Source organism: Pipra filicauda, unplaced genomic scaffold (assembly GCF_003945595.2).
Source record: "Pipra filicauda isolate LSUMZ 115617 unplaced genomic scaffold, ASM394559v2 scaffold66_size7647185_pilon, whole genome shotgun sequence".
Taxonomy (NCBI): Eukaryota; Metazoa; Chordata; class Aves; order Passeriformes; family Pipridae; genus Pipra; species Pipra filicauda.
In genome coordinates, this window is record NW_024104831.1 from 3,508,804 (window position 1) to 3,536,682 (window position 27,879).

Here is a 27,879-nt window from a genome sequence, read left to right on the forward strand (position 1 = left end):
TAGATTTCTTGATAGTCTAGCACAGAAAGGAAAAAAGACATTACAAACTCCATTAATATTCTAACATGTAATTATAGGATTATAATTGACTAATGTGGTAACCTCGCAAGTGCTACAGCTGCTGAAGAAGGAAACATAATAAAGATGAGTGGTTTTCTAACTCACAAGAATGCAAATGACATGTTATAATTTGATCACAAGCACTTCCAGAAAATCATTAGGATCTTAGAAATTCACTAAAATACCTAGTATAGAAGCAACTTTCCTAGCATAACAAATTAGATTTTCGATCGTAGCAGAGCTGTTCATAAAGGATTTAGCTCATGCCATGCAGTATGATGCACCTGAACATTTTATTTTCTGAAGTTAAATTTCTAATGCAGGCACTGAAATTTGTATTTAGAGACTTAAATAGAAGCCTGGCTTTCAGATGTATTTGCCACCTGCAGCTACTATTTAGTTCCCTGTCATTTAAGTACCTGGCTTCAAGCAGCCAAGAGTGAAAACTTCAGCTTGAAGAACATTATGGGTAACTCCCAACATTCCTGAAGAGTCCTCCTTACCAGCCTCTGCTACTCTTGGGCAAAACTCCTGATTTTCTACCCGGGTGTGGGGAAAACACTGGGCCAAATGCTCAGCTGGGGTAAGGCAGCAAAGCTGTACTGAAATCCAGGCCATGCATGTTTTGTCTGAGTACAGGCTGTGTAACTGCTTCCTTTAAATGCAAATTTGCATCAAGAAAAAGGACTGTCCTTAAGGAAGGAGATATGCTCAGTAAATACAAAGGATGGCTGGTTTTGACAGCTTGAAACTGGTATCCTGCAGGGCAAGGGGTTTGTACTTTGTATGCACATTCATAGCCCATCATAAATTTTAATCAAACAGTGTAATGATTAATAAACTGCCACTACGCAGACTAGACAGGTGTTGCTGTGAAAGACACACAAGCACATATAGGATTTTTCCCCCGGACTACTATTGAGTTTGTATCCTACAAACTCTTACCGCTCAAAATGACCCAAATTCTTGCTGGTACCTGCATATATCCAAAACCATTTCAGTGAAGAAGCATATTAGTCTTCCTGAGGAGTAAATTTGACCCATAGTTTCAAAGCAGCCTGAGAAGGCTATTCATTTGAGCAGCCAGTGCAACTACTGATAGAAACTAGAGCTAGCAGTTCTGCTATCTTCTGTGCACTAGCTTGCTTAAGTCTTCGCATTCTCATGAAAATGTAGTTAACTTCTGAGTGCCTGCATTACTGAGTCTTTGCACTGGGGACAGGTACAAATTCCATTGCCCTCATCCCTCTCTCGATGCATTCACTTTCTTTTTTAACATACTGTTCAATACTGCCTCTGCCCTGGGACCGAAATTCATTTCTAATATTCATTTCGCAAAATTCCCTGAAATCATGTCCATTTTTTTCCATATGTCTTAATTTAGATAATAAAATACTTTGGTTTACTTACTTCCAAAGCCATAGATAGGACTTCATTAATGTATTTTTCATATTGGGTATATTCTTGGTTGTGAACAGGTCAGGCTGGACCCTAATAGTTACATGCAATTCAAAGCTTAAAAACATGTCACATTTGGGTAAAACTGTGTACAAGCTACATGATTAAACAAGTGTTTAACTCTAACAAACACCTGGAGTTTGTATTCCACAAAAGATTAGAACAGACCATTATTCTAAGAAGTTACCCCTCCTCCTCCTGCATCACCCTCACTCCCACTGTTCCTCTACTCATCTGTATATAAAACAAACAAGCCTTCCCTTAGCATGATGAGCTCATAATACAACCAAAATTAAGTAAACAAGAAGCAATGCAAATGTTATGAGAGCAGCAAGAGCAGCTTTTGCTTTTGCAGAGTTGCGATGACAGATCTTGCTCTTGCTGGCTTTGGGAAAGTAGCACGTACCAAACCAATACCTTCATTGGTGGGGCACTCGCTGGTCTTTGAGCCTTATGTAATGATCCGTGTGACCAGAGACTGCAGGAACCTGCCCAGCTCCTTCAGAGAAGCATGCCCTTGCACTCTCACACCCACGTATGCTAGTTGCAATTCAAAGCAAGACTTACTTTTGCCAAGCTACCTCATTGTGCTCCATGCTGCCCTTGGAAATTATCTTTGGTTTGTAACATATGATTTTTAAGGGCTTGAATTTAATAAGAAAGGAAGAAGTGATCTTGCTCTTCTGTCCTTATGGGCAGATATCTATCCAGATAATTTAAGGTTTACCGGAACTTGACATTTTCAACATGTTTGCATTACTGAGGTCTCTAGAGAAACAGCCTCTGTAACCTGCATTTGCAATGGGATCTCTTTATTGCCTGTGCTCTTGGGATTTTATCCACAGGACTGAGCTAGCACTGTGTGGTGCTACCAGTCCCTTTTCAGTCACAAAGGCAGAAAAGTGTGATTGGCTGTAATATGATCAAATCATTCATGCATGGTATTTATTCACACCATAGGCAAAAACAATCATCACTGAACACAATGGCATTCAGGAATTCTCATGATTAAGCATTGCTTAGGGGCTTTACAGAAAAAGGAGGAGGAGAAAGGCTGTGTTATCAGAAAGGACAAAGAGGTTCCCCCTGTTGCTCAATATTTGCAATAACTGAATATTTACACAAGTATTTTATGAGACGTCATGACCCACCTGTTGTAAGGCCACTAGAAAGCTAAAAAAAACCAGGCACGCGACAACTGCAAATGTTAAGTAAACAAAAGTCATGGCATTTTCTGTTTAAAGGCAGAGGAGTAATTTCAAAGATGCCTACTGACATGACGCTTCATTTTCTTGTGGTTTTACACCTCAGCCATCGCATTTCTCAGGTTTCATTGTTTCAAACATGAACATCAAAAATTACAAAAATAAAACAAAAGCCAAAAGCCTCAGCAGTGAAACCTGCAGCAATCACATGGTACAAAGAGCTGCAGTTTTAAGAGAGTAACTCGCAGGGGAATGATAAAGCAGTTCTATGAATCAGACAGGTTTGACTGCAGAGAGAACAGAACTATCTTTAAAAGTGTTAGCTGAACCTGTCATAATTAAGTAGAAGGCACAGATGCAGGCTCAGCACTTAGTTTTGGTAAAACTCAGTCTATCCTACTTTTTCATTGGCTTTTATACCATACAGACAGACTGTCACAGCTGCCTGAGATATTTAAAATCTATGACAAAGAGATGAGTCTATGTAGACAGAACAGTACTATCAATCTAAAAATCTTTTAGGGTGTCTAATATTTCCAATTGCACAAATATAGGAAAACAAATATACTAACACTTTCTCTTCCCCTCTACTCCTCTCTAGAGGTATGATAACAGATCAAGGGGTTGGTGCAGTATGCATGGAGGATTGGATGCTTTACATCTTTCCCTTGGGTGACTCAGAACTTAATTTCTGCTTCCTGTATTGCTGCAAGCACCTTCAGCTTGCTGTCCAACTACAAAACTTCACAGATAAAAGACATTTCTGACTCCTTGTTTCTCCATTTTGCCACTACTCTGAAAACAGAAGCACAGGTCACACATTCATTGGTCAAACAGTGGGCAATAACTTCACTGGAGAAAGGAAGCAGGGTGCAATGAGTCATTGACTCATCCTGCTTACCACTTCCCACAATGCTAAATAACGAGACCACGGGAAACTATTTTTAGCTTCTCCAGTTTTGTCCTCCCTTCAGAATTAGAGCAGAGATTCCAACTACAGTTGGAAAATTGTCTGTCCTAAGCCTGGCTACCTGCTACTTTGGCTGCTCTCTCAGGTCTCAGTGATCTCTTGGGTGTCCAAATACAGTGCTGTGAGATCTCTGCTTACCGCTGTAAGCAGTCAGATGGATGAGCATCAGTGTCAGCACAGTGGGCCCAAGGGTGTCATACAGGGCTAGCACTGACCCTAATGGTTTTGGTCATAGGATATCTTTGAAACCACATATTTAGTCTTCCTCAATTTAAAAGGAGAAAAAAAAAGTGTAGCTAGGTCTAACCCTAACATAGTCAATTGAGAGCTCCCAAACTGACTCAAGCATTGCTAAGACCAGTTTTTGGATTGGTCCCATGCAGGTGAAAAATTTCCTGTAACACAATTAGAACTTTCAGGCCTAAGATTCAGAAGAATGGGGAACTATTCAGCTGTTTACATGTGAAAATCAGAGCTGAGTTGGCATCTGGTGAATTTTATTATGGTCTGCTGTGACTGTGGAGACCAGTCAGAGCAACAGCAGCAATTTGTCCAAGGTGGTCTGCTTATTATTTAAATTTCCAAGGCAGCAACCCTATACAGCACTGCTTATTTAAACCTGCAAGTCAGTACCTCACCTAAAGTGCAAACACAGAGGTGAAACTAGGTAGATTTAAATACCTTCAGTGTGCTTGCACAGAAAGGTTTTGCCTCATCTTCACAGTCAGAGTTCTAGTGATTCCTGAAGCATCTTATGAGAACTTCTGTGCACCCACTGCAGGTCTAAGCTTTCCAGACATGCTGCATTTCCTGAGTGTGAGCACAGGATGGTCGCTGTGTGTTCCCAAGTGGCCCCTGGTCACTACAGCAGATTAAAAAAGAGCTTGCTGCTGTCAAGACTACTTATGTACCCAGCTTCCAGTCACTTTCCTTTCTCAGGGCGAGTGAGCTACATCTTGCTGGCTTGCCACAGCAATACACCCAGTTGTACAGCGTGCTCCAGACAGTTCTCTCCCATGGGCAAATTGTTCAAGCAGTGCCAGCCTGTTCTCAGTTCTTGCTAAAAATGGTTGGGAGCAGGCAACTTGTCAGACTAGTTTACCTCCCCTGCAGTGCCACAGCTCCCAACAGGAAAGGAGACTGGCCAGGAAACACCACCTCATTACAGCCATGGCTGCCTCTGCTAATCCTGTAGCAAGACAGATGTGTGGCAGGGTTAGTTCAATCAGCCTGTCTTGCCTACATGGTGGGGTGTAGGCACAGAAGTCCTGCTTTTCTCGTTGGGAATCACAACTCTGTGCTTATGGAGTAGGAGTAAGACCACTATCAGCTTTTACATTGGTACTCACGGTGGGTATGTCAGCCCCTGCCTGAGCACGTTAACACACTCCTACTCGCGCTGCATGAGCAAGTTCAGCCACTGATATGGAAGTAGATTTCTAGCTAACAGGAAGGGGAACAATTCCTGACATTTGTCAGAGGAGATAATTTTAAGAAATCTCATTCTGATTTCAGTGGCAAAATGAATATTTAAAGTACATAATTATTTTCCCTGGAAAATAAATCAACCTTTTTCAAGAACCATGGAGATGCCAAAAATCCATCCTTTCTGATGTGGAGGGAAGAAACAAACCCAATGTTAACTTCAGAGCAGTTAGCCCAGTTAACTTAACAGCAGTTAAGAGACAATTTTGTGGGAGGCAAGGAGAAATCCAAATAAAGAGCACCAGGAACTGGATACAATTTAAGCAGGAATAGCGATTAATAGGTTTTATATGTTTGTGAGGTTAACTACTCTTGTGGCTTATTAGCAGCACATTTCAGAGCTTGCACTGGGACAGCCACAGTTGAGTTGCAGACCTCGTTATGCAAGCAGCAGTTAAAAATCAAGGCTACCTAGCATGATGCAGACTAGAAGATAAACCTTTACTGCAGACTCACTCAGTCAAATTGGGCTCATTACAGCAGTGGCAATAAAAGCAATGAATCTAGTTGCATTGGACTACCCATTTTTGTTCCCTCCATATTCACAATCCAAAAGGAAAAGCAGAAACTTCTTCATATACTGCTGCGCAAGTGAAGAAAAGATTTATTCCCTGATACGATAACGATGCACTACAGGATCAAAACGCAACCTTGGTGTTTTTCCTGCTCTTAATTGTGTGTCAAGGTTGCTACAAAACAACAGTTACACACAGATGAAAGTCTGGAAAACAGATGCAGGAGTGAGGCCAGCACATCCCTGCCGCTCAGAGCCTCTGAGGGGGTGGCAGCTGGGCTCCCAATAGCCATCCCTGCAGCTGGCCTGTGTCCTTGCTGTGGTGGCATAGAAGTCTGACTTACCTGCATTGCACCTTAGCCAGATAAGAGGTGCAAAGTGTAGCTGCCCTGATCGATGCTCCCAGCTCACACATAAGCTTATCAGAAGCCCCGTGCAAAGCCTCCAGTGGTAAACCCAGGATGAGCTTGGCAGTAGGAGCTGGGGCCAAGGGACCATGCCAGCAGGCTCCCACAGTGCCACCCTGGCACAGCTGCAGCGGGCTGCAACCCAATGCTGTGATTCCAATCAGGAGCAGAAGGCTGGGCTCTAATTGTCAACCTGTGCTCTTTTCATAAAAGTTATAGGTGTAAAAGGTGCCACAACAGAGCCAATGTGAAAAGTCTGTATAAGGAAGTAAAAAGCCAGACGCAGGATTGTTTACTGGGGATTTTTTTCCCCCTTCAAAAATCTCTGGTGCACCTCCCATCTGAGCACAGTCACGACTGTACACAGATCCACAGGAAAAAAAGTTTTTGCAAGGATATGGACAGACCATTCAAAGGGGTCACCACAGCCAGCATATCCACAGGCTGGTGGCTCAGCACCTGGCATGTTTTGCAGCCTAGGCAATAACTAGTTATATTGCATGTGACCACACCGAATGTAAGCACCACTAAAAGTAATGTTACACCTGCATGCACTGCTAGCGTTACTTCCTGAAATACGAGGCAATATTCTAACTCTATATACTCCATTTTATTGAAGGACTCCTTTATGACCCTGCTTTCCTCTTCCTGCTTTTTAGAGAACAAATGGGAAAAGCTTAATTTAGGACACAAATGCCAAATGACAATGCCTTTATTAGTACGTGGCCTGCAACAACTCAGTGTTTTTTAATTTTTCAAGATTTGATAAAATTCATAAATTGGAGATTTTTTTTTCACTCTACTTTGATCAGCTCAGTTATGAAATCTAAAATCTATTTTTAAACTAAATGGTTAAACTTTCTAAATATATGAGGAAGGGCCTTACTAGGGTTTTAGAGGCTAGGTGCATACGAAGGTGGAATAGAAGTGGGTATGCAAAGCAGTGTGCTTGGCCCTGTGCATAAACATGCAATTTGCTACATTTTTTTTTACTTTCTAGACACAGTAATTCTATGTCTTTTCTTTTTTGGTGCTGTCCCAGCTTGATGTTCATTCCTCACACAGAGCAGATAGTGTCAGTCACCCCACAGCTAACTCAAAAAACCAAACATTAAGTTCTTGAAAAAGTACTCTCAGATGATTAATTATCTCAGACTGTAATGTCCAATTAACACTGCTTAGATAAGGAAGGTAAAGGTATAAACTGGCCTACTATAGCCTATGTCTGTTTTCCTGTACTCAGCCCAATCCAATCTAGTTCCTGAGGTGTAAAAACTTTTTATTCCTAGCTATGTCAGCAACTGGTTTGCATATTACAATACCTCTATGAGCCGGTCTGGTTCACTCCCTTCTTCCACAGTAATTAATTTAGACCTTCCATTTCGTTCATTGTCCCGAATACCAACAGCAACCTGAGTAGCCTTCAGCCTCTCGTATTTATTGCATGATGAGCCACACCACTGATAGATTTCCTAAAATAATGAACAGAAGACATACATTAGCAATAGGATTCAACACAGCAAAATTACGAAACTTATTTAATCTTACTGGATCTAAACCACCAGAACATTAGTGAAGCTACATCTTTCAGAAATACTTTCTAGCAGAGATTTGCATTAAATCACATAGATATTTGTAGTATCTATGACATAGTCTCAAACTGCACCAGGGGAGATTTAAGTTTGACATTCCTTCACAGAAAGGGTGATTAAACATTGGAATGGGCTGCCCAGGGAGGTGGAGTCATCACCGTCCCTGGACATGTTTAAGAAAAGGCTGGACATGGCACTTTGTGCTGTGGTCTAGCTGATGTGGTGGTGTTTGGTCAAAGGTTGGACTTGATCTCAGAGGTCTTTTCAAACCTAATTGATTCTGTGATATGCAAGTAAGCTGCTGACTCAGGGACCATCCACCCCAGCATCTTTGCCAGCTTTACAAGGAGCATTCAGACACTGCAGCAGCAGCTCTGCATGCTCTGGTGACAGTAGCCCCACCAGATATCACCCTGTGGGCCTTTGAGGCCTTCTCTCATCTGACTGAATAGGTAAGATTTGCACATGACAAAGAAAGTGCAATTCAGCCAAAATGGAGCATAAGCCCAAGGCACCTCTCAGGAAGGAGAGCCACCAGAATCAGCCTAAGACAGGTCACCTGGTTCAGTCACACCACAGACCAAGGACCCCCAGTTTTGGCAATTCCCATTATTCATTGTGAACTCAAAATCATTTCAAAATAAAGAATTTGGACTTCAGTCTTGATGAAAATTATTACCAAGAGGCAGAACATAAGCCACAGAGCCACTGGAGGCTGAGCTGGAAGGAGCTAGTCAAATGAAATTACTGATCTTGGCTGGTTGCTTCTCCTGGAAGAAAGCAATTTGATTCTTCACACGACTCTATCAAATTGCCCAAATAGTAGAAATTACACAGTAATTTTCAACTTTAAATAAAAGTTGAACTGGTTTGTGAAATGCAAATAAGAATTTAATCAGAGCCCTCACTAAGTTACTGGGGGTTAGTTTTACAATGCATATATAACTGTATAAAACTTACATTTGAGATGAAAACGCATTTCATTCAAAGAAGCTTTTTAAGCTATTTCTGCTGACCACTGTCATTTTTTAATAGTATATGAAATGGTGGTTTGAGACAAGCAAGAGCTGAAGTACAGCTTCTCAGTACTAACAGATGCAAGTTGTTAGGAGACAGCTCATGTTGATGCAATCTGTATGCAAAACAGTGCTAGTAACTTCTGATATTTATTCTTGATTAGCTTGGACACAAAAAAAAATCCCCACAAACTCCATGATATCACTGTTCCCTTCCAAGCTCCCTTCCCTTCAGAAGCATCTTCAAAGATGAAGTTTTAAGCTTCATCAGAATTACAACACAGGTTCCCAGAACTGTATCCCTTTCAACTTGAAGATGGTTATGCAATGAAAGCTGTGAGGTTTTCAGCTTGCCCTTACCAACTTGACTGTAGGCTTAAGTTCTGGTTTAAATACTGTCAGTTTACTAAGTATCTAGAATCTGGAGACATATTTGGCTTCAGGTTTGAACCTTATCTTAAATCTGACTTTCCACATTTCCCCAGAAAAAAAGATACTGTTTGTACTCAGGGAACAGAATTTTCTAGATAATTTAATGTATAGGAAGTAAAAAGTTTCAATTTGAGCATATTTTTTTTGTACAGTTGTTATTGCCATGCACTGCTTCAGCCATCTTCTTCCAAATTTGGGGAAATTTTTCATTCTCATCCTGGCCTACTTCTTACTAATTGAGCTTATTTGCAATTATGTGAGAAAACAGGAGTCACTAGGGATAGTGCAGCAATAAACAGGAATTCTTTATCTCCCACAATCTATAGAAGCAATAAGGAAGAGAAAGAAGTCATAATAGAGAACTAGCTGAGGAGGTGAGGCAGCTATTGCCTTATCTCACTGTGGATGCTGCACTTTGTGGAGATTACTCATTCAGCAAGGTTAAAAGTTCAACTTCAGTTGTGCCTATCAGCCTTCTGTAGGTCTTTTGGCAAACAGCCATGCAACCTCAAACAAGCAGTCACATCTACAAAATGAATCATATTTGATGTACTGACCACAAAAGATATTGTGCAATTACAAAGACCTTTACTTCTTGGACAATAAGTTCACATTTTCTTTTCTTAGTATATACCTGGTGCACCGCACCCAAGCTACCCCACATTCATAGTTTATTCTCCCAGTTTGCCTTCAGTCATCAAGTGACTAAACTGAGCTCTCCTACAGTCCACTGGCTCTAGGCTTCAAATCAGCCTGAGGAAGGAGGAAAAAAAAAAAATCTTCACTAATGGACTTCAGATTTTTAGATTTGCAGATTTCATTATTTTCCTTATGGAGTCCACATTTGCACATAATAACGTAGCCAAAATACTTTTGTCATACACTAAAATAAATGTTTTTTATTAGCTGCAACTTTGGGAAATCTTATGTTGTAAGACTTTCTTCTGGTCTACAAAAATCCCTCAAAACAGCTTGGATCAACAAGCAGTGTCTGAAAACATCCTTGATCTGGATTTTACAAGCTTCATCTTTCCTGGTTATTTAAAAAAATCCTGATTTTAAAAGCTAGAGAAACAAGAACCTGATTCTCTTCAGCACTAGAGAATAAAGACAGTATTCTTTATTAAAAGCCTGAAAGCTAAACTTCATGTACTATATAATCTAATAAAAGGAAACAAGCAGTCACAAGTCATGAAAATGTCCCCAAGCATATAATAGTTTTCTGTATTTTCAATGAATGCTAAACAAATAGCTTAAGCATTCAGGAGCTTAGATTTCATTAATTTTGTCTTCTGAAGTAAAATCATCTCATTTGTAATGCATCTAATTTCGAGGCCTCATGGTAGAGAAGCTCAGCTTGATATTTACAAGTTTGTCTTCCTGATATAACTTATCCATTTCAACTTCTAGACAGATTGGGTTTCTCAACAATTTCAAGCCAGAAAAAGATTTTTAAAAGTTACAGCCACTTCTTGACAAGGTTAATATTTAGATCTGGATTTATCCGAAATAAAGTCAGCTAGTTATCTATGTCCAACAGAATACTGAGCTTTTGGGTTGTATTTCAGTATTCCTGTATTTATTTTTAGACATATAAAGGGCTCAATTATGGCCAAAATATTAGCTCTAGCTCACTCAGTGCTTTCACAATTTCTTAGCTGTATGACACCCTCACTATTTTTAGGTTTATTTTTCTAACTTTATTTTGAATTGGTGGGCTGCCAAAAAAATGTTTCCATTAAAATGAAAACAGACTTCAAGTGTTCACTCGTCTCAAAATAAAGGGAGCTTCATTCATCGGTAATTCCTGTGCCAATCTCAGTTTGTTTTCAGAAGTTTGTACTTGCAGTATTTGTTTTTTTAAAAATCTCTTTAACAGAGTTTGAGAGAGATGCTATGGAAGAAAGCTTTTCTGCCACCTTTTATTAATGGTTATTGATATAATTATGCTTGTCAGATCACAGTAGGACAATTAACAGCTAAGGGCGAGAAAATGTTATCATGAATAATCACAGTGACCACCCCAGAGTTCCTAAGGGGGGTTGGGAAGCTCTGTGCCATGACTACTGTGGTTATAGCAAGGTCTCTCCCCATCTGCATGTTTTGGGGACACAGTTTGGTCTTCTAGTCAGAACATCAGGATTCACTGCTCCTACTCACAGAATATGCTGAGTTGGAAGGGACCCTCCAGGATCATTGAGTCCAACTCTTAGCTAGCCCTGCACAGGACCATCCCCAAGAGTCACACCATGTAGCTTTCGGCCCACAAAATGACCTTGTGGAAGTCATATGATATTTCCACAGGTCATTAAAAATGACCCAACTATACAGAAGCGTGCAGCAGCATGATTATGCATGGCTCATGTAACTCTGAGAAAGAGCACCTTGGCACTTTGCCCTATATGGAGGGGATTGTGAAAGTACACCTCCTGCTTCCTGGTCCAGCCCCAGATGGCACGTAGAGCAAGAGAAGTTAAAAAAAAAATTAATAAAAATCACTCATTTCACAAGTGACATAAAAACCAATTTTCCCCTTCTAAACACATAGGCACCTCTGTATTCAACTGGCAGTCTGCTCAGTTTGTAGGCAAATGAAAATAAACTCTGCATCATGACATCTTTTCTGTGGACATTAGCCAGGACAATGACAGCAAAACCCAAGAAGCTTAAATCCATGAAGAACTCATTTTTGCTCTAGTTAAACATGTCCTAGACATGCAAGTGTTTTAGACTTATATCTTTGTTGAAATACCTACTAATTTCCAGGCTCCTACTGTAATTGCTGATTTGCATTCTCTTAAATTAAGAGACATTACAAAGCTAAACAAATTAAATAGGTTTCAAAACTCTAACTTGAAGCAAGTTTGTCGCAAAACTTCAATTTTTGTAGAAAATAAGGAAATGTTTAAGAGATTTAGTCTCAATCTTAAAATATTAAAATAAAAATTCAATCTTTCATTAGGGAAAGCACATAAGCTGGTGTGCCTCCATTCACTGTTTGCAGGCCCTGATACACCCTAACCTGTCCACCTTTGTCTGCATCTACACCAGCATATGCTCCCAGAATGTAACTGCACCTCAACTGAAAAAAAAAAAAAATTACCACTCTTAGTTCAGAGACAGCTAAATCTATAGTGTGGATCCTGTCACATCAACATAACAATTTATGCTGACTTAATGTATGTCAGTCAGGACGCTGTCTTCTCTTCCTCTAAATCACAGCATTAGGAGCATCAGAGGCTCAGCTACAAAGCAGGAGGACTTAGCACAAAAGAAAGGTCTTCAGCTAAATCTGCTCACTCCTGTGAAACACCTTACTACATTAGCTTTACCCATAACAAAAAGGCTAAAAGCAAGAAAAGAAGGTCTGTAAAGTTATAACTGCCTTAATTCCTCTCTTCTCTTTGGTTCATCTGCTTCTGTTCAGAAGCAGATCAGAGTCCAGACAAATAACTACATAATACAGAAAGCCACTGTAGTGGTTTCACAGCAGGTAGAAGAAAGGCTGATGAGGTTTGTAAAGAAAGGTGGGTCAGAGAGAAGTTGTGATGTTGGAATGCCCAAAGGACCCAGTACTTCTAATGCTCACCTCCTAAGGGAAGAAGAAAAAAAAAAACAACAGCAAAGCTAGAGTCAGATGGAACATGCATAAATACTGGCAAAGCTTTTATACGTATCATTCTACTATCAAAATGATTGGCATGCACTCAACTGAGACTCCATTCTCTTCACAGTCATTGATGAACAGCTGTTCAGATAAGGCATGAGTTAATTTTAGCTGAAACTCTTCTTTGTTAAAGTCTAGTCCCTTAATTAAAGTCGACAGGTTTAAAGGAAAAAAATGCCAATACAAAACACAAATAAACTTGGAAAAAAGTTTACATATAAACTACAAGCAACAGAAATGCTTTCAATGCCCTCAATTCCAGATATTTGTAAAACAATTGCATATTACCTTGGTGTTCATATTTCAAACACCAAATGTTTAGAAATAAAACAGAGCCCTAAAGCAAGAGTGTGGAGCTTTTCCTGATTTACCTTTTTGTACTTTAAGTCCACACAGTGGGGGAAAATAACTGAACTGTAAAACTGAATAAAACTTACTAGGATACAGCACTTTTTGTCAGTTCATTGACATTCAGTTTTTTTCTAGGAACTGATGATACATATTAAGAAGAATATTTGAATTCAACCAAGTTAACATAGCCTTCCAAAAACATTAGTCTTCTTAAATTATTCAATTTCTTCCCTGTCTTGATTGTTGAATTGTTGATACAGGCAGGGAGAAGAAAAAAAACCTCATTTCACATATCCATCAAATCTGCCTCTGACATATGTTGAAACTGTAATATAGTGAACCATTGAAAGTTGTGGAGTTTTGATAATCCAAAACAAACTCTGGATTCATTCAGCCAGAATGCTGCTGAAGCCACCATGAGCCTGGTCCTAGTATAATTACAATAGTGACTTTGTAACTAGTCCTGGAGTCTCCCATTTGACTCAAATGGAACAAATTTTCAGACTAAAAATAAGTCAGCTATAGCAGAGTGATGCAGTTAGTACATTCAGTTTTCCTCTCACAACTCTTTTGCTAGTATGTACTAAGAACAGCTGTTGCAATACCACAGTGCATTAAGGGGTGAATGCCAGAAGGACATAAATTCTAGATAACAGCAGCTCAATCAGCAAAACATCTGGATTTCTACAACATCAGGAAGTAAACTAACTTAACCAAACCCCTGGGCATGCATGTATGTCCTGTCTGCCTGAAGCTTACAGGATGGTCTCTGGTCCAACCATTTTTTTGTGTACAAGTAGGGGGTGAGGAGAAGCTTTCCAGTCCATAGAGTATGAAGGAAAAATACATACTCTGAATACTCTAACTGAAGTATAGGGGTGGAAAAGGGCTTAATATTTCTTTTTCCATCTGATGACTTTGACACTATAGCAATTTCCAGAATGCTGGATTTAACACTACTAGAGTTGTAAAAGTAATTGGTTCACAGTATTACAGAAAAATTAGGTGCTTGCTTGTCATCAAGATATACATTGTATAGATATGACCACAGTTTAATGTTGTTAATAAGTCCATAAAGTTAATAAGTCTATAAAGTTAATAAAGAATGAAATCAGTTCAGTTCTTCAAGCTCTGCTACTTGTTTAGCAGCTTCCTGCTACAGTATGAGCAATAGTTTAAGCTGGGGGAAACTTGGGGAAGAGGTTAGTTGTAGGAGAAATATGTGAATGGAAAAACATGGAAAAATTACCTGAGTCAGTTGTTAGTGCCAGGGAAAGCAATTAGAAACTTAAAGTGATGAACTGCAAAATGCAAGAATCTAATCTTCCAGTCCTGTTTACACCTAAAGTGACTTTACTAAAGCAGTTAATGTCTGATTGTGAATTGTTTTCTCTTATGGAAGAGAAGCAAAACCACTGAAAGAGACAGTGCAGCCAAGAAGGCAAGGAGATTAGAGGCAAGCAAAACAACTGTGCTTAAGGTTGACATGCTGAATCATACCCCACAGTCATAATCATAAAGCAAGTATCTGTTCTCTTGGTCTTTTACTGTTAAAAAGCAGAAGTTACTTTTCTTTCTGTAAACATAATTTAATCTATACCAAGTTAACAGCTTTTACGAAAAGCAGCTGTCATAAAAAGCCAATCTTTTTGCTTGATGTATTTTTTCTAGTATCTGTGCAAGGCAGCAATTTTGTCTTCTTTTGACATACCTATTATGTCAGGAGTTCAAAATAAGAAGATACTGACAGATATGTCACAACAGCTCTATTCAGTCTCATACTTTTGAGTTCTAGCATCATCATTTTCCCTTGGAGTCCTTAAAAAGTACATGCTTTCAAATCAGCAACCTCTTGGCTGTATATAAATCAGTTTATAAGCACCACTGTAGGAATGGGAAGAATGGACAACTGAATATAGTTTATCTTCAGTTTTCACTTAGTTTGAGCTACAGTTATCACCTCACCATCTGCATTCTTCCTTTGGCAGAAGGGTAATGTCTCATCCGCAGAACTTTTATTGCACTGACAAAACTTTTCAACTGCAATCAGACCCAAGCTCAAAACTGACTGGTAGTTATGACACATCCTTCCTCACACCCTTATTTTAACAACTGTTTCTTAATTTCTTCAAGGAGGCTGAGCGGTGCACAGCCCTCTCCCTGCACTCTGCAGTCACTTAGCTCATGGCACTGCTGCTGCCTTCCATCAAGAGGTAAGTCAGACAGAGAGAATCAAGTCTCACATTTTACAAAGCTCTATCCAAACAAATGCAGAAAGGATATTTTTGCTGGTCATTAAGGATACAACTTTAAACAGCTTTAATACAGCAGAGCTTCCCGAACTGAGTTGAGAAGCTTTCAATAAAATCAGTTGATCACTTCATGTTGTTTTATTGTATTGTTACTCCCATTACTTCTGCTTCATGTTTTCATAACTACACAAATTATCATTCCAATCCCAACATTCCAGTTTTGTAAGTCACCAGCATACAACAGTGTACATAGGGTGAACTTCACAATACTGACAACTTTCCTTCCCACTTTAAACCAAGAAAATTGACAAAAGATGAAAATCTTTAGCACATCTTATCAGAAATAAAAACATATAGAGTATATTTACATATGCATCTAGATAAATCCTAAAATAGCCTGTGAAACTGTGTGTATGTTATTCACTAAATGGCACAATGATTCAGCTCTTTCCTCACCTTCTGTGGTCATTTTCCATGCCCTCCCATGCTCCTTGCTGTTTTGAGAATTGTCTTGGAGATGAAGGGGGAAAAATGGATGTGGCCAAGGGAAGGTGGCTGGAGGATGGTATTATAGAGGAAGAGCTGCATCTGGAGGTAAAGGGGAAATACAGAGCAAGGCCAGACAGTTTATGGTGGCCAACAACTGTCAAACTCATCCTGGTGCCTCTTGGGTGGGATACCAGGAATAGCTCAGGACAGGATGGGAAGTATGGCAGAAGATAACAGCTTCTGGGAGGATTTGAGCAGATCTATGCCAGGATAGGACACACTAAGCAGCACCTGACACAGTAAGGTGTCCAGGCCTTCTCAGCAACTGCCCTGCACTTGTCTTTCCTGCCCTGTCCCAAAGGCTCCCTTTGGAGAGATCCCCAGGTTAATTAAAGGGGTGTCATGGAAAACCCTTGTAGACAAAAAAGCAAATCTTAAATCAGGGTCTGGCACCCCAGGCACTCTCCTGGATCATGCATTGTACAGGAACATCAGTGTAGTGGCCAATGCTCTCAGTTCATGATGTTACAGAAGATTGCTTGAACAAAAGACTTCACACATTACCCGCAGCTAATGACTCCCCTCATATCACATACAGTGTTTTCTCTGCCTTCTGCAGATATTTTCTGTTCCAGCCAAAAACAGTTCAAAGAAGGGAAGATTAGACCTGGGCAGGGTATTTGAAGTGCTGTAAATGTGGCTTGGTAACACATCAACCAAGGGTGTTGTGTGGGTTGTGCATATGCAAGACATACCCACGGGATCCCAACCACATTTAAGAGCAGGGTCAGGCTCAGAAAAGAGGTTTCCCAGGGCTGTGGAAGGGCTGCAGCAACAGCTTTTTGATTTGCCAATGGATGGGAAGTCCGCACTGCACTCAAATGAATGGCACTAAATATGGCAACATTAATTCTTGTTTAAAAAAAAAAAAAAAAAAAAAAAGAAAAAAACCCAACAAAACAAGAAAGAGTTACAACACTATTTTTCAATATTATTTCCAGCTGAGGTTTGACTCTGATAGAGTTAGAACTCTGGATCAAGGTAGAATAACTTGCACAGCAACATTCGAGGTCAGGATGAACAGGGCTCTGAGCAACCTGATCCAGTTGAACATGTCCCTGCTCATTGCAGGGGGAATTGGACTAGATGACCTTTAAAGGTCCCTTCCAACCCAATCTATTCTATGATCTAGGTATGAGGTGACCATCAGAACATGAACTGTAAATTTGCAAACATAGCTAGAAATGCACACAAATACTTTTTACTTAAAGCATTATCCACACGAGGGAAACCTTAGTGACCAGTAACAATTTTATTCCTGATCATTATTACCTTCTGTAATTTTCCCTCATCTGTTCAAACCATGGGTTTAAAATACTGCAGTAATTGAGCTCAATGGGAAAACTGAAGTGATTTTTTGTTATATTAGATAAGTGGCTTGATAAAATCTAACAGGAAATGGACTGCACAAGCAATTTTGCAGTACCATGGAGGCCATCCTTCTGGTTAGTTAAGAGACTGGGGAAAGTAAATCTTGGAAATTCATCTTATTTGAGATACAATAATTCGATATTAAAAGCACTTATCATAAGCTCATTATTTTATGCAATTACTGCCCACTATCCTCAGATAATGAGTCAGTAGTGCCCTGCAATAAATCCCAAGACTCAAGAGCAATCCTATTTAAGATGACTTATTTCGATTATTAAGTAAAGGAATCTACTTGAGCCAAAATCCTTTTCTTTTTTAAATGACCCTTACATTCAATTAAGAGGTCCTGTAAAGACTCATCTATTTACAATGGACCCATAGTCATGGAAAATTTCAATCTGAAATACAGTTATTCTAGCTTGAAATATAGTTCATATAAAACTTGCTCAAGATTTCCCCTGTGACAATATATTTTCTACCACACCCATTTATCTACAGGCACTTCATCCTGAACTATGTCACACGTTGCCTTTTCATCTCCCACATGCATGGTCTGGTTTATACAATAACTTATGGTGAAGTAACTACTAATGTCTGGATGCTGAAACACTCTTTACCTTAACTTGTCAATACATCCAAGAAAAAACATCCCTCTTACACAACCGACATGACAAGACCAAGAACTGTTATTAGTCATGTGATTTGACTGACATTTCCCATAGAGTGGTTAAAAAAAAATAAAAAATCACATCTAATCTTTCTTCCTATAAAGGCACAGGGTTGCATTGCTGCTTGACTTCTGTCTTGTCAAACAGGAAGTTAGAAACCAGAGTGATGTTATACTAAAAAAAGAAAAAAGCTCACAATGTACACTCAGCATTAGATAAAGACTCTAAAGCCATATTACATTTAAATCGTTTAGTCACAGCACTCTCAAATCTCACCAAAAGCGATGAACCCCAAGCTATACAGGTAACACTGCAATATACCCACAGTGCACTTCATCAGTATCATAGCCATGTCTGCAGTGTGACCTGAGTAACTACTCTAGGTAAACTAAGTAACTGTGGCACAGTAAGGGCCAGGGCAAGTTGAATTCATGAAGTACACCCAGTTTCACAGGGTGTCCATGGGAGGTTAACTCCAGAAAACTCATACAGCTTGAATGCAAAAGCAGCATTTTCTAGAAATGTTTAATTCCAACTCTGCCATCTCCCATGTGTTAACTGAAAGGGAATAGATGATTTGAGTCTCTTTTGCAAAGTGACATTGAGAGATAACTTTGGATACTGATCACCTGGCTGTTTCAGATGATTAGATCACACTAATATAGGAGGAATAGGATACTGTTCAAAAAACACTGGTTGGTGTTCCTTCTGAAGGCTGTGAATCATAATAAATCGAAGCCATATTGGTATCAAGTAATCATATCGATTATCTTCAACTGTCACACCAGGGGATGCTTTTCAGAGGAAAAAGCCAAATGTGCAACATTTGAGCTCATCTCATTTTTCAAAAGGTCAGGGGAGCTCTGAAATCTCGAAGTAGCTCACCACTTCCTTGACGAACACTACAATTAAAAATAACTGCAGATGCTATTTTCTTTCATATGCTTTCCATTTTATACACTTGACATATCAGCTGTGGGAATAACTTCAAATTGGTAACTAGTGTGGACTACATCCTAGATGCTACTTTTAGTATCAGAAAGTCTTAACATGTATTCTGAGGTGACAGTACTACAGTTCAAGTCATCTAAAGCAAGCAAAATTATCTTCCCATCTCTGTCCATATTCTTCTGTGCTGTCTCTACTTGCTCTCAGCAGAAAGTCTTGAAGCAAGTGATTGCTCCTCAAGTGAACCCTTGAAATATTCAAGTAGTTTCATAACCACTTTTGCAGTTATTTCTTTAGGGTGAATTGTCGTGATCAAAGTTCTATACCTATGAAGAAATGCTCTTAAGTGAAGGTTGAATTTGTGTTTTGCTCTGAACACTAGCACCAATCCCAGTGAGCCAGTGATAGCGTCAAAGTCAGACTGGACTTACTGTGAACAGCTTAAGCTATTCAAACATCAGGACTGAAAAATCCAAATGCCTTTAATGGAAAAGAGATCTATTTCTTGAAGGATAATCTGTGCACGCTTCAGGAAACATGTAGGGTAGTTTCAAACCGTCCAAGTTACCAACTGATTTTGTAAAGCAGATTCTTTCTGTTGGTTTGCATGAGTGACTAAAATGCACAACTGATTTTTGGGGATGATTCAGACCTTATCAGGGATGCTGTATGTCTTATTTTCAGTGTATTTTGCTCTAGACCTTTCCCAAAAATCTTCGCTCGCGAAGACTGGCCATTATTATTTTGCTCTAGGAAACACTTACAGTTCCAAGGTCAATAATGAAACAATCTCCTTTGTTGAAGCTGGTCCAAGCCAGGGGGACTTCTGTGGCTCTTACAACTCTTCTGCCCTTGATATGCAGCAGCCTCTGGGCACTCAGATCATTAGTAACAACATGATTAAATCCAGAGGCAACACCACCTGCCTGAATAAAACAAAACAAAGCAGCCAGCTTTATTTCAGCTTGATTTCTGCAAACTTACCTTTTTTTGCTACAGACAAGGAGCTACCAGAGGAAAAAAGTTTATGCAGCAAGAAGGAAGCCAAAATAATCTACTGTTGATAATCTAGTACTGACCAGAGACCCGACAGAAACTGCTGCTGATGCTGAACTCTCAGGTGTGAACCTTTAGCAAAGGGAGCAGACGCCACCCTGCTTCAAAGGGTTTTCAGATAAACAAGGAAAGGGAAAACACAGAATTTACAGCGCTATCTTGCATCCTGCAGAGGATGAGCTAACACTGAACCGCATTGTTAGGACAAAAGTCAGTAGGTTGTCAAATAAGGACTGGGGAAAAGCAGAGAAATATGCAGCTCCTTTTTAAGTTTTCCAAACTTGACTCTCAGAGGTCCAGGTGGTTTCAGTCGCCGGTTATGTGTAGAGGGATGGGTAATTCCACAGCAGCTCTGTAATTTTATGAAAGGAATATTTGCAACTTAGGAGACAACCTAGCAAGGAGTACCAAACTGGGAAAGTGAGACCAAACTGTTGATTTATAATCTATAGTCATAAATATAAACATAATCCTGTAAACTGGCTTGGCTGTCTGTCTCTGTGAGGCAGTGTTCTCCACTCCTCCAGGAGACCCAGACTTTGGCTAGGAACAGAAACTAGCTCTTGAAAGTACAAATAAAAATAAAATGTAAAAGACTGGGCACATGACTCACTCTTTTATGTAAGCAGAGTTAAAAGCTTCAAATTGGTTTTGTAGTCTGTGAGAAGTTACAAGCCTCCATAATGGGGAAAAAAAGGCTGACTGAGCCACATTTCCCAGAGCTCCCACTATGGGGAGATTCTCAGGAGATACATTACTTTATTCTTAAAAACCCCCACAGATGCTGCAAAATAAAAAAAAAATTCTTTTCAAATATTCAGCTTCTGGAAGTGACACAAGAATGCTGACACTACCTTTTCAAAATATAAAATTTTTGTGAGAAGTATTTGGGAGTGTTTTCTATTTACCTTAGGAAAAAAAAATGCAGTAGGACTGCAAAAGCATCATTTTTAGGCTCAAGTGAGGTTTTGGTTTTTTTTACACTCTAGTCATGTTTCTAACCACTTGAGCACACTGGGTTCTGCATTTGAACAAAATGATTCAGTCTACAACATAGAAGTGATTTCCACACGATTTAATACCTCCCAGACACAAAGAGTCCCTACTCTGAGCTCCCTTACACACACTACCATGAAATCTCAGAACAGCTTTATTTTGGAGAAAAAAAAAATAATTGGGAAAGGTTTTCACATATTATAAGAGGCACTGGCAAAGTAGCTGCTTCTTTCTGTACAAGCACTGGGACTCCCACAGTTTAAGTTGGGTAGTTCAGATCTAAGCCCAGTAAGTATTAAGTAACAATTTTTAAACTCTCCATTTACAAAGAAAAACCTTTTTTTTTTTAATGTGGGGGACAATGTTACATACAATTTTAGAATTCATTTTGACAAGAGTCTTTACCTTGTATTTGATTCCTCCCTTGAAGTAACCCACAAACTCAGTAGACTCATATCCTTGAATTTCTCTACTCTGCACAGGCTTTCCTCCTAAATAGTCATCCATTTGAACAGCAAAGATAGCTGCAGCTGTGCTTTCATCCTGGGTGCATTCTTTCCCTGAAATAAGAGGAAATATTATGTCTGTAAAGCATTAATACAACTTTGAATTCTGTTGGAGAAATCGTTTCCGTGACAATCAGGCACTGCCTTCAGCAGGTTGTACAGCCAATGTTTATGTGGCAACAAAGCACTGTATCATAACCTTGTTCACCACCAAATACATAATCTTTCAGACCATTTCTTGACTACATTTATAGTAGAACTGCATTTATATGGGGGGGAGGGGAGGGGAAAGGTGAAAAATCGCAAAGTTTGTCTTCTCTTACCCTCTTTAAACAAAAGAATATTTCAATTGAGTTTAGCACAGCAACTGTCAGCCATAATGATTTTGGGACTTTGAGCTGAAGTGCAAAGACAAAGGGAGGTCATGTCAAAGGACTGTCTGGATGGTAAACTGGATATTTATGCTAAGAACAACTCTCTAAGCTATAAAGCTAAAATAATTCATAGAGTTCTCTTCACATAATAATGCAAGCAACAGTTTGCCTAGTACAGCTTGGAGAAAGAAAAGCATCTATGGGGCTCCAACATTTGCTTCATGAGGTCACACTTTGTTTTGTACCTTTCAGAGATTAGCCTCTTCCCAGGACTGTGGCAAAATGGCCTCTACCTAGTGTGCTGATGGCTTAATCATGCCACAAATCAGACTGTATATTAAACCAAAGCTTTTAACATATACCTATACATTTTTGATGAACATTTTCAACAGTTTTGATTGTGTCAAGGAAAGCACAAACAGGATGAAGTTTAAAAAAAACAGGCTTCTCAAAAACTTTAGAAAAATAAGGAAAAGTGAGGTCTTCCATTTAGATTTATTTTTCTGTCTAAATAAGAGGGAAAAGCTGGTATACAAGCAGCAGTTCTCAAGAGCAGCTTCTCACTTACATTAACCATTTCTCTGCTTCTAGGTAACTCAGTAGAAAAGCAGCATAGAGCCCAGATAGCCTGGACAGCGATACCTCTCACAGGCTGCAGAAGAATGGGAAGTGTGTAGTGAGGTATTGGTGTTACAGGAGGCTTGTCAGTAAGGTATTGGTAAAGAATAAAGCATGGGAGAGAGGGACAGGAATGCCTAAGGGCAGGCCCCTCTGCTGGGGAGAACAATTGCCCTATTCATGTTCCAGCAGTGCAAATGCCACAAGACAAGTCTCCCATCTCCCACCAACAGCTATGGTTCTCCCAGAAGCAATGCCACCACCACCACAGCTTTTGTGGAGACACAGGTGATATGGAAGCCTCCAGAAAGCACCAAGGATGAAATAGGGAAGGGGTCCGAAGAATAATGGAGACATGGGGAAGCAAAGAGCATTAGGCCGACCCAAAAAAGGTTAAAAAAATAAATTACTGAAAGCAGGATGTAAGACAACTTCTGGAAAAAAATGCCCATCACTCAATAATAGAATATATTGCTATTTGGCAATATGCTTTCTCAGATCTGAGTACCACCTTAAAGTTGGTGGCAAAGTTTTGGGGGTTTGGGGGATGTTTTGTTTGTTTTTTAATAGGTTATTCATATCCATTAGGACTAGATCCTTTTGATTTATTGCTTGCAAACACATAACAGGGTTCAGGGTTGACAAAAAATGGTTTTTGAACAGTTTTAGAGATAAGAGTTACTACCAGGCTTGGTCTCACTGCTGCTATGCAATAATATACTCAGAGAAACTCCATTAAAAAAAAAAAAAAAATCAAGTGGGCATCAGTCCAAGCATGGGTTATTCAAGTTTGTATGAAAAACAGATTTACCTCACAGTCTGATGCACAAACAGCCACAAATAAGGCAGAGTATACAGGAAAAAGAACAAATTTTCACCAGATTAAATCCCAGGTCATACAGACAGATCTTATGACTACATCTCTGGGGAGAAGGGTTAAAAAATAGTTAAAAAAGACTAGGTATGATTTTATTAAAGATATTAAGTGGGGTATAGCCAGTCTTACTTCCACAAGTAGCCTCATACTGGCACAGTACATGCTGTTTCCACCAGTGATAGTTTCATGTCCAGACAGCTCCCTTAGATTTAGTAGTTTAGCTACTAAGGCATCTCTCAAGTGCCAGTACAGACAACTGAGCCAGGATATCTGAGCCAAGTTAAAAATGGATACAGCTACCATGACACAGATCTGCACTGATTGCTCAGCCATGCCAACATTGCTGCAGCACCTGAGTTGTTCAGAAATGATCCAACCTCAACATCATTTCACCGTATGTGTGATATTTGGTAAAACAGTGGCTTTCCCATAGGAAACTTCAGGATGACTTCCAGAAGAACTATTGGGTCACTTTAACCCTAGGGTGCCAACCACAGCTCAAGACTGTCAGCACATCAGTCACAGACCATCTTCCCATGGTCTAGACCTCCTTCTAACCCCCAAGCAAGGTATTAGGAAGACATTTGTCACTATATAATAGGAAAATTGGATGCTCTACTTTTATTCTGAATTTGGGGGGAGGATGGTGTTTGCTGAAGTCAGAATCCATTCACACTCAAAGCCACCATATAAAACACATCACAAATGACAGGCAGGAGCAGAACTGTGTCACCAAATGGCAAGGCCCTTGTAAGCATCTAAGCCCAAAGTCTGCAGGGTTTCCACCTATCTAACTTCATGAGACTTCACAAAAGGAGACTATCACTCTCTACAACTACCTGAAAGGCGGCTGTAACCAGGTGAGGGTCAGTCTCTTCTCCCAAGCAACCAGCAGTATGACAAGAGGGCACAGTCTTAAGCTGCACCAGGGGAGGTTTAGGTTGGACATTAGGAAGAAGTTCTTTACAGAGAGTGTTATTGGGCATTGGAATGGGCTTCCCAGTGAAGTGGTAGTCACCGTCCCTGGAGGTGTTTAAGGAAACATTGGATGTGGCACTTAGATGACATGGTGGTGTTCAGCCATAGGTTGGACTCAACCTCAGAGGTCTTTTCCAACCTAGCTGATGGTGTGATTCTTTCCTTACATCCCAAAGTCTGATAGTGACTGCTGTATCTGTCCAGAGACAGCTTATGGGAAGTCTTCATAAAAACCCTACTGCAGTCTTCCTGCCCACAGGTTATGCAGTCTTTGGTCACAAGGGAAAAGTCTGGTGTACATACCAGCAGTGCAAATCAGTTAAAAACACCAAAGTGATTCTGTGGTTCTTGCCCTGCATGTGACTGGCTCTCCCCATACATCTTGTTTGAAGTTCTGATCTCTTGTTCATATTATGAGTGCAGCAGTGTTTGAGATTCTCCACCCTACTACTGAAGTATCTTGCAAACAGTAAGGGATTTCCCAGCAGTGAGCCACCCTATTGCCACCCTGCCAGCTGCACAACAACAATAGATACCTCGATCACCTGAAGCCATTTACAGTATCTGCATATCACAACATCAGCATGAAATGTGCATCAGCAGGTACAACTAAAGCTCTTTCGCCAACAGCAAAGAGGTTTTAATTACTGCAAATGTCACTGTTTTTCTTCACTTCCAAAGAATTGCAAAGAGTCCTTACATCATTCCCTGGGAAGTGTCTACTAGACCTTAACTATAACATAAGTAGTTCTAGATTCATTAATGAAGGTCTGAACAGCAAACCCTGCTATTAACTAGCAGCACTGCTGACAGAACTGCCAGAAATTCATTTACATTGCCATCTATGACTATACTCTCACCAGAAACAGACACAATCCTGCTTGCCATCTGAAAAACTCCTAACCCATGCAAAACTAAACACACTTCAAGCATTTATACAGAAGCAATCCCAGCTTTATATGCTATTCTTTTTTCAGTGCATGCAAAAGTACAACGAGAACCACTGCAACTCAAACATATTAATGTTAATACACATTAACCTATCTTTGTGTACATTCATTGAGATGATTGCCTATAAACACAAACTTGATGGTGAAACAAGAACAAAGCAATAGGTTTCAGACAGCTACACAGCAATCACCGTGACTGGATGAGTTGGTGGCCAGACAGGGAAGTCATAAGATACCTCCTGGAAATGAGGAAGTCACAGAAAATGCATCCTTTTGTCAGACTTCTATTTTGATGTAAAGTATGCTGGTCAAGGTGGAAAGCAAAAGACATCAGCCCAGTTCCAGTGTTCCCAGTAGGCTGTCAGACTGATACTAAAGAGGTTTTACAAAAAAAATGGTGACTTTGCATCTGATCCCTGTATCATCAGAAAGCAGAATCAGTCTAGCTGAAAAAGGCAACACCCAGACACAAACCAGGTCAACAACACCACAGGGAGATGGCCAAGAGGGAATTTCATCCAAGCGGAAAAAAACACAAGAAAACTCTTGATGTGAGTGAAAGCAAGATTTCACTAGTAAATCTCTGTTGAGTGCACCCAAAACTCGATTTTAACCCTTCAGCACTTCCAAACTAACATCACAGAGCAAGTAAGTGTTCACTTTTCTGCTGCACCCTATTGTCCCACCACACAGACCGTGACCATCAGAAGGGGTGAAGCTCGACATCACCCCGATGCTTGGTGGCAGCCCTACTCCTATCTCCACCCAGAAGCTTCGCATCCACTGCCCTTCTCAGAAGGGCAGGGAAAATCCAGCTCCCAATCCCCCGGAACCCAGCAAGAACCCACGGCAGCAGGAGTGGGCACGACAAACCTCACCCACGGCCCCGAGCCCGGCCCCCGCCCGCTCCTACCGAGCCAGTAGTGCAGGCGGTAGGCGACGCCGGACCCGCGGCGCTCGGTGTGCAGCACCAGGTACGCGTCCCCCACGAAGAAGTTGCCGTGGAGCCCGGGGGGCACCGCCACCAGCTCCAGCTTCTCGACGCGCCACACCTGCAGCCCGCTCTGTCGCCCGGCCTCGGCGAAGGCCGGCGGGGGCCGCTCGGGAGCCATAGCGGGACACGGAGAACCAGCGCAGTAGGACAGCCAGCACCGCCTTTAGGGCGAGGGGTGCGGCCACTTATATAGTGCCCAGTCGGGGCGGGGCGGGACCGGGCCGGCCCCGGGACGGGTGCGGAGCGTGGTGTGGGTGGTGGGATGCGTCTGTCCCACCCCTTTCCATCCGCTCCCGGGGCCGGCTTTTGTTTAATTATTAATTTTTTTACACCTCTGCAAAACTCACACGGCGTCCTTTTTTCCTTCTGTGCCTATTGTCGTAGCAGGGGTGTTATAAAAAAAAAATCAGCCTCGCTCACTGCAAGCAGAGAATGTTTCCTTATTCTAAAGTAATAAGAGAAAAAACCCATAAAAGTCAAGAAAGTGAAGTACAAGCGGGCTAACCCAGTACCTACGGGTGTTACAGTGCTGTGCAGTGTGTTTCTATAATTATCACATCTGCCTCGTTGCTGTAAGCTGCTCGTACCGGAATACAAAGAGGTTCCGTAGCTTGCGCTTGTGGTTGGGCTCTTTTTCACCCCAGGCTGGAATGGCAGAGCACAGCTCTCATTTGCCCGGTAATCCCATTTCATTTATCCAATATGGCTAGCAAACTTTTTCTAGGGGGAAAAATATTTTTGAAGATTTTAGATGAAGCCCGGAATTTATATAAATTTCCTTTTCCTTTCCTTTTTTCCAACACTATGCAACAACCCAAAAGATTTAAACCCACTTCCTACTTGTCTTTGTCCTTTATAAATGGTTGGTATATCAACATGGCAATTGCAGTTTTCTTTGCAACAACCGTTTTCATCTGATATCGATAGGAGGTAGATCAGTCTGGGTACGATACAGGTAGATGCAGCTCAAGCTGTCAACATATCAAAAGATACATTTCAGAAAGTGTTTTGTTTAGTTTCATCATCTTATTCACCTGAACGAGTTTTGAAGCTCATGATTTCCCCACTGGGTGGTTTTATCAAGTTAGTACCAGAAGAGTGCAGAACTGGGCTGCCTCAGTAACTGGGAGAGGCACTGCTAAATGCAACAAATCAGTTGGAGAGCATTTTTGGAAAAAAAAAAAAAAAAGTTAAAAAAAGCAAACTACAAGTAAGAAATTTGCTTAACTATCTTCCCTCCTTCTCTTTATACTGTCTTGAGGAAAAAGATGGTGTTACACAGTGGGTATCTACTCTTTTCTCCCATTTTGGTGAGCACCCTCTCATCAGTTTCCAGACAGAGGTGTACAGGCACCCTAAGCTTTATCCTCACTGTTTAAAAAAGGAAATTACGAGTGCTCTATTTTGTCTAAGGTTCAGCTGAACATGTTACAACTCACCTTCACAAGTTCACAGCCAAGCATTTTATCCCTCATTCTGCCAGGGCTGCAGTAAGCCTGCTCGATAAAGCACAATGCTTCCCAAATGAAATATCTTTCTCTAGATGTTCATCATGTGAAGAAGAAAAAAACTCAAGGAAGGGTAG

At 40.5% G+C, this 27,879-nt stretch overlaps 1 protein-coding gene across 1 annotated transcript in view; it reads right to left on the reverse strand.

Moving 5' to 3' along the window:
- The window catches only part of SCIN (scinderin), a 51,052-nt gene extending 24,618 nt beyond the window's left edge, over positions 1 to 26,434 (reverse strand). The window contains exons 1-4 of the mRNA XM_027723243.2: positions 26,214 to 26,434; positions 21,403 to 21,557; positions 19,710 to 19,871; positions 7,422 to 7,571 (exon numbers count right to left, since the gene is read on the reverse strand). Of these exons, the coding sequence (XP_027579044.1) occupies positions 7,422 to 7,571; positions 19,710 to 19,871; positions 21,403 to 21,557; positions 26,214 to 26,412 (666 nt within the window). The 5' untranslated portion in view covers positions 26,413 to 26,434. The remainder of the gene's footprint in view (positions 1 to 7,421; positions 7,572 to 19,709; positions 19,872 to 21,402; positions 21,558 to 26,213) is intronic.
- Positions 26,435 to 27,879: the final 1,445 nt, after the last annotated feature.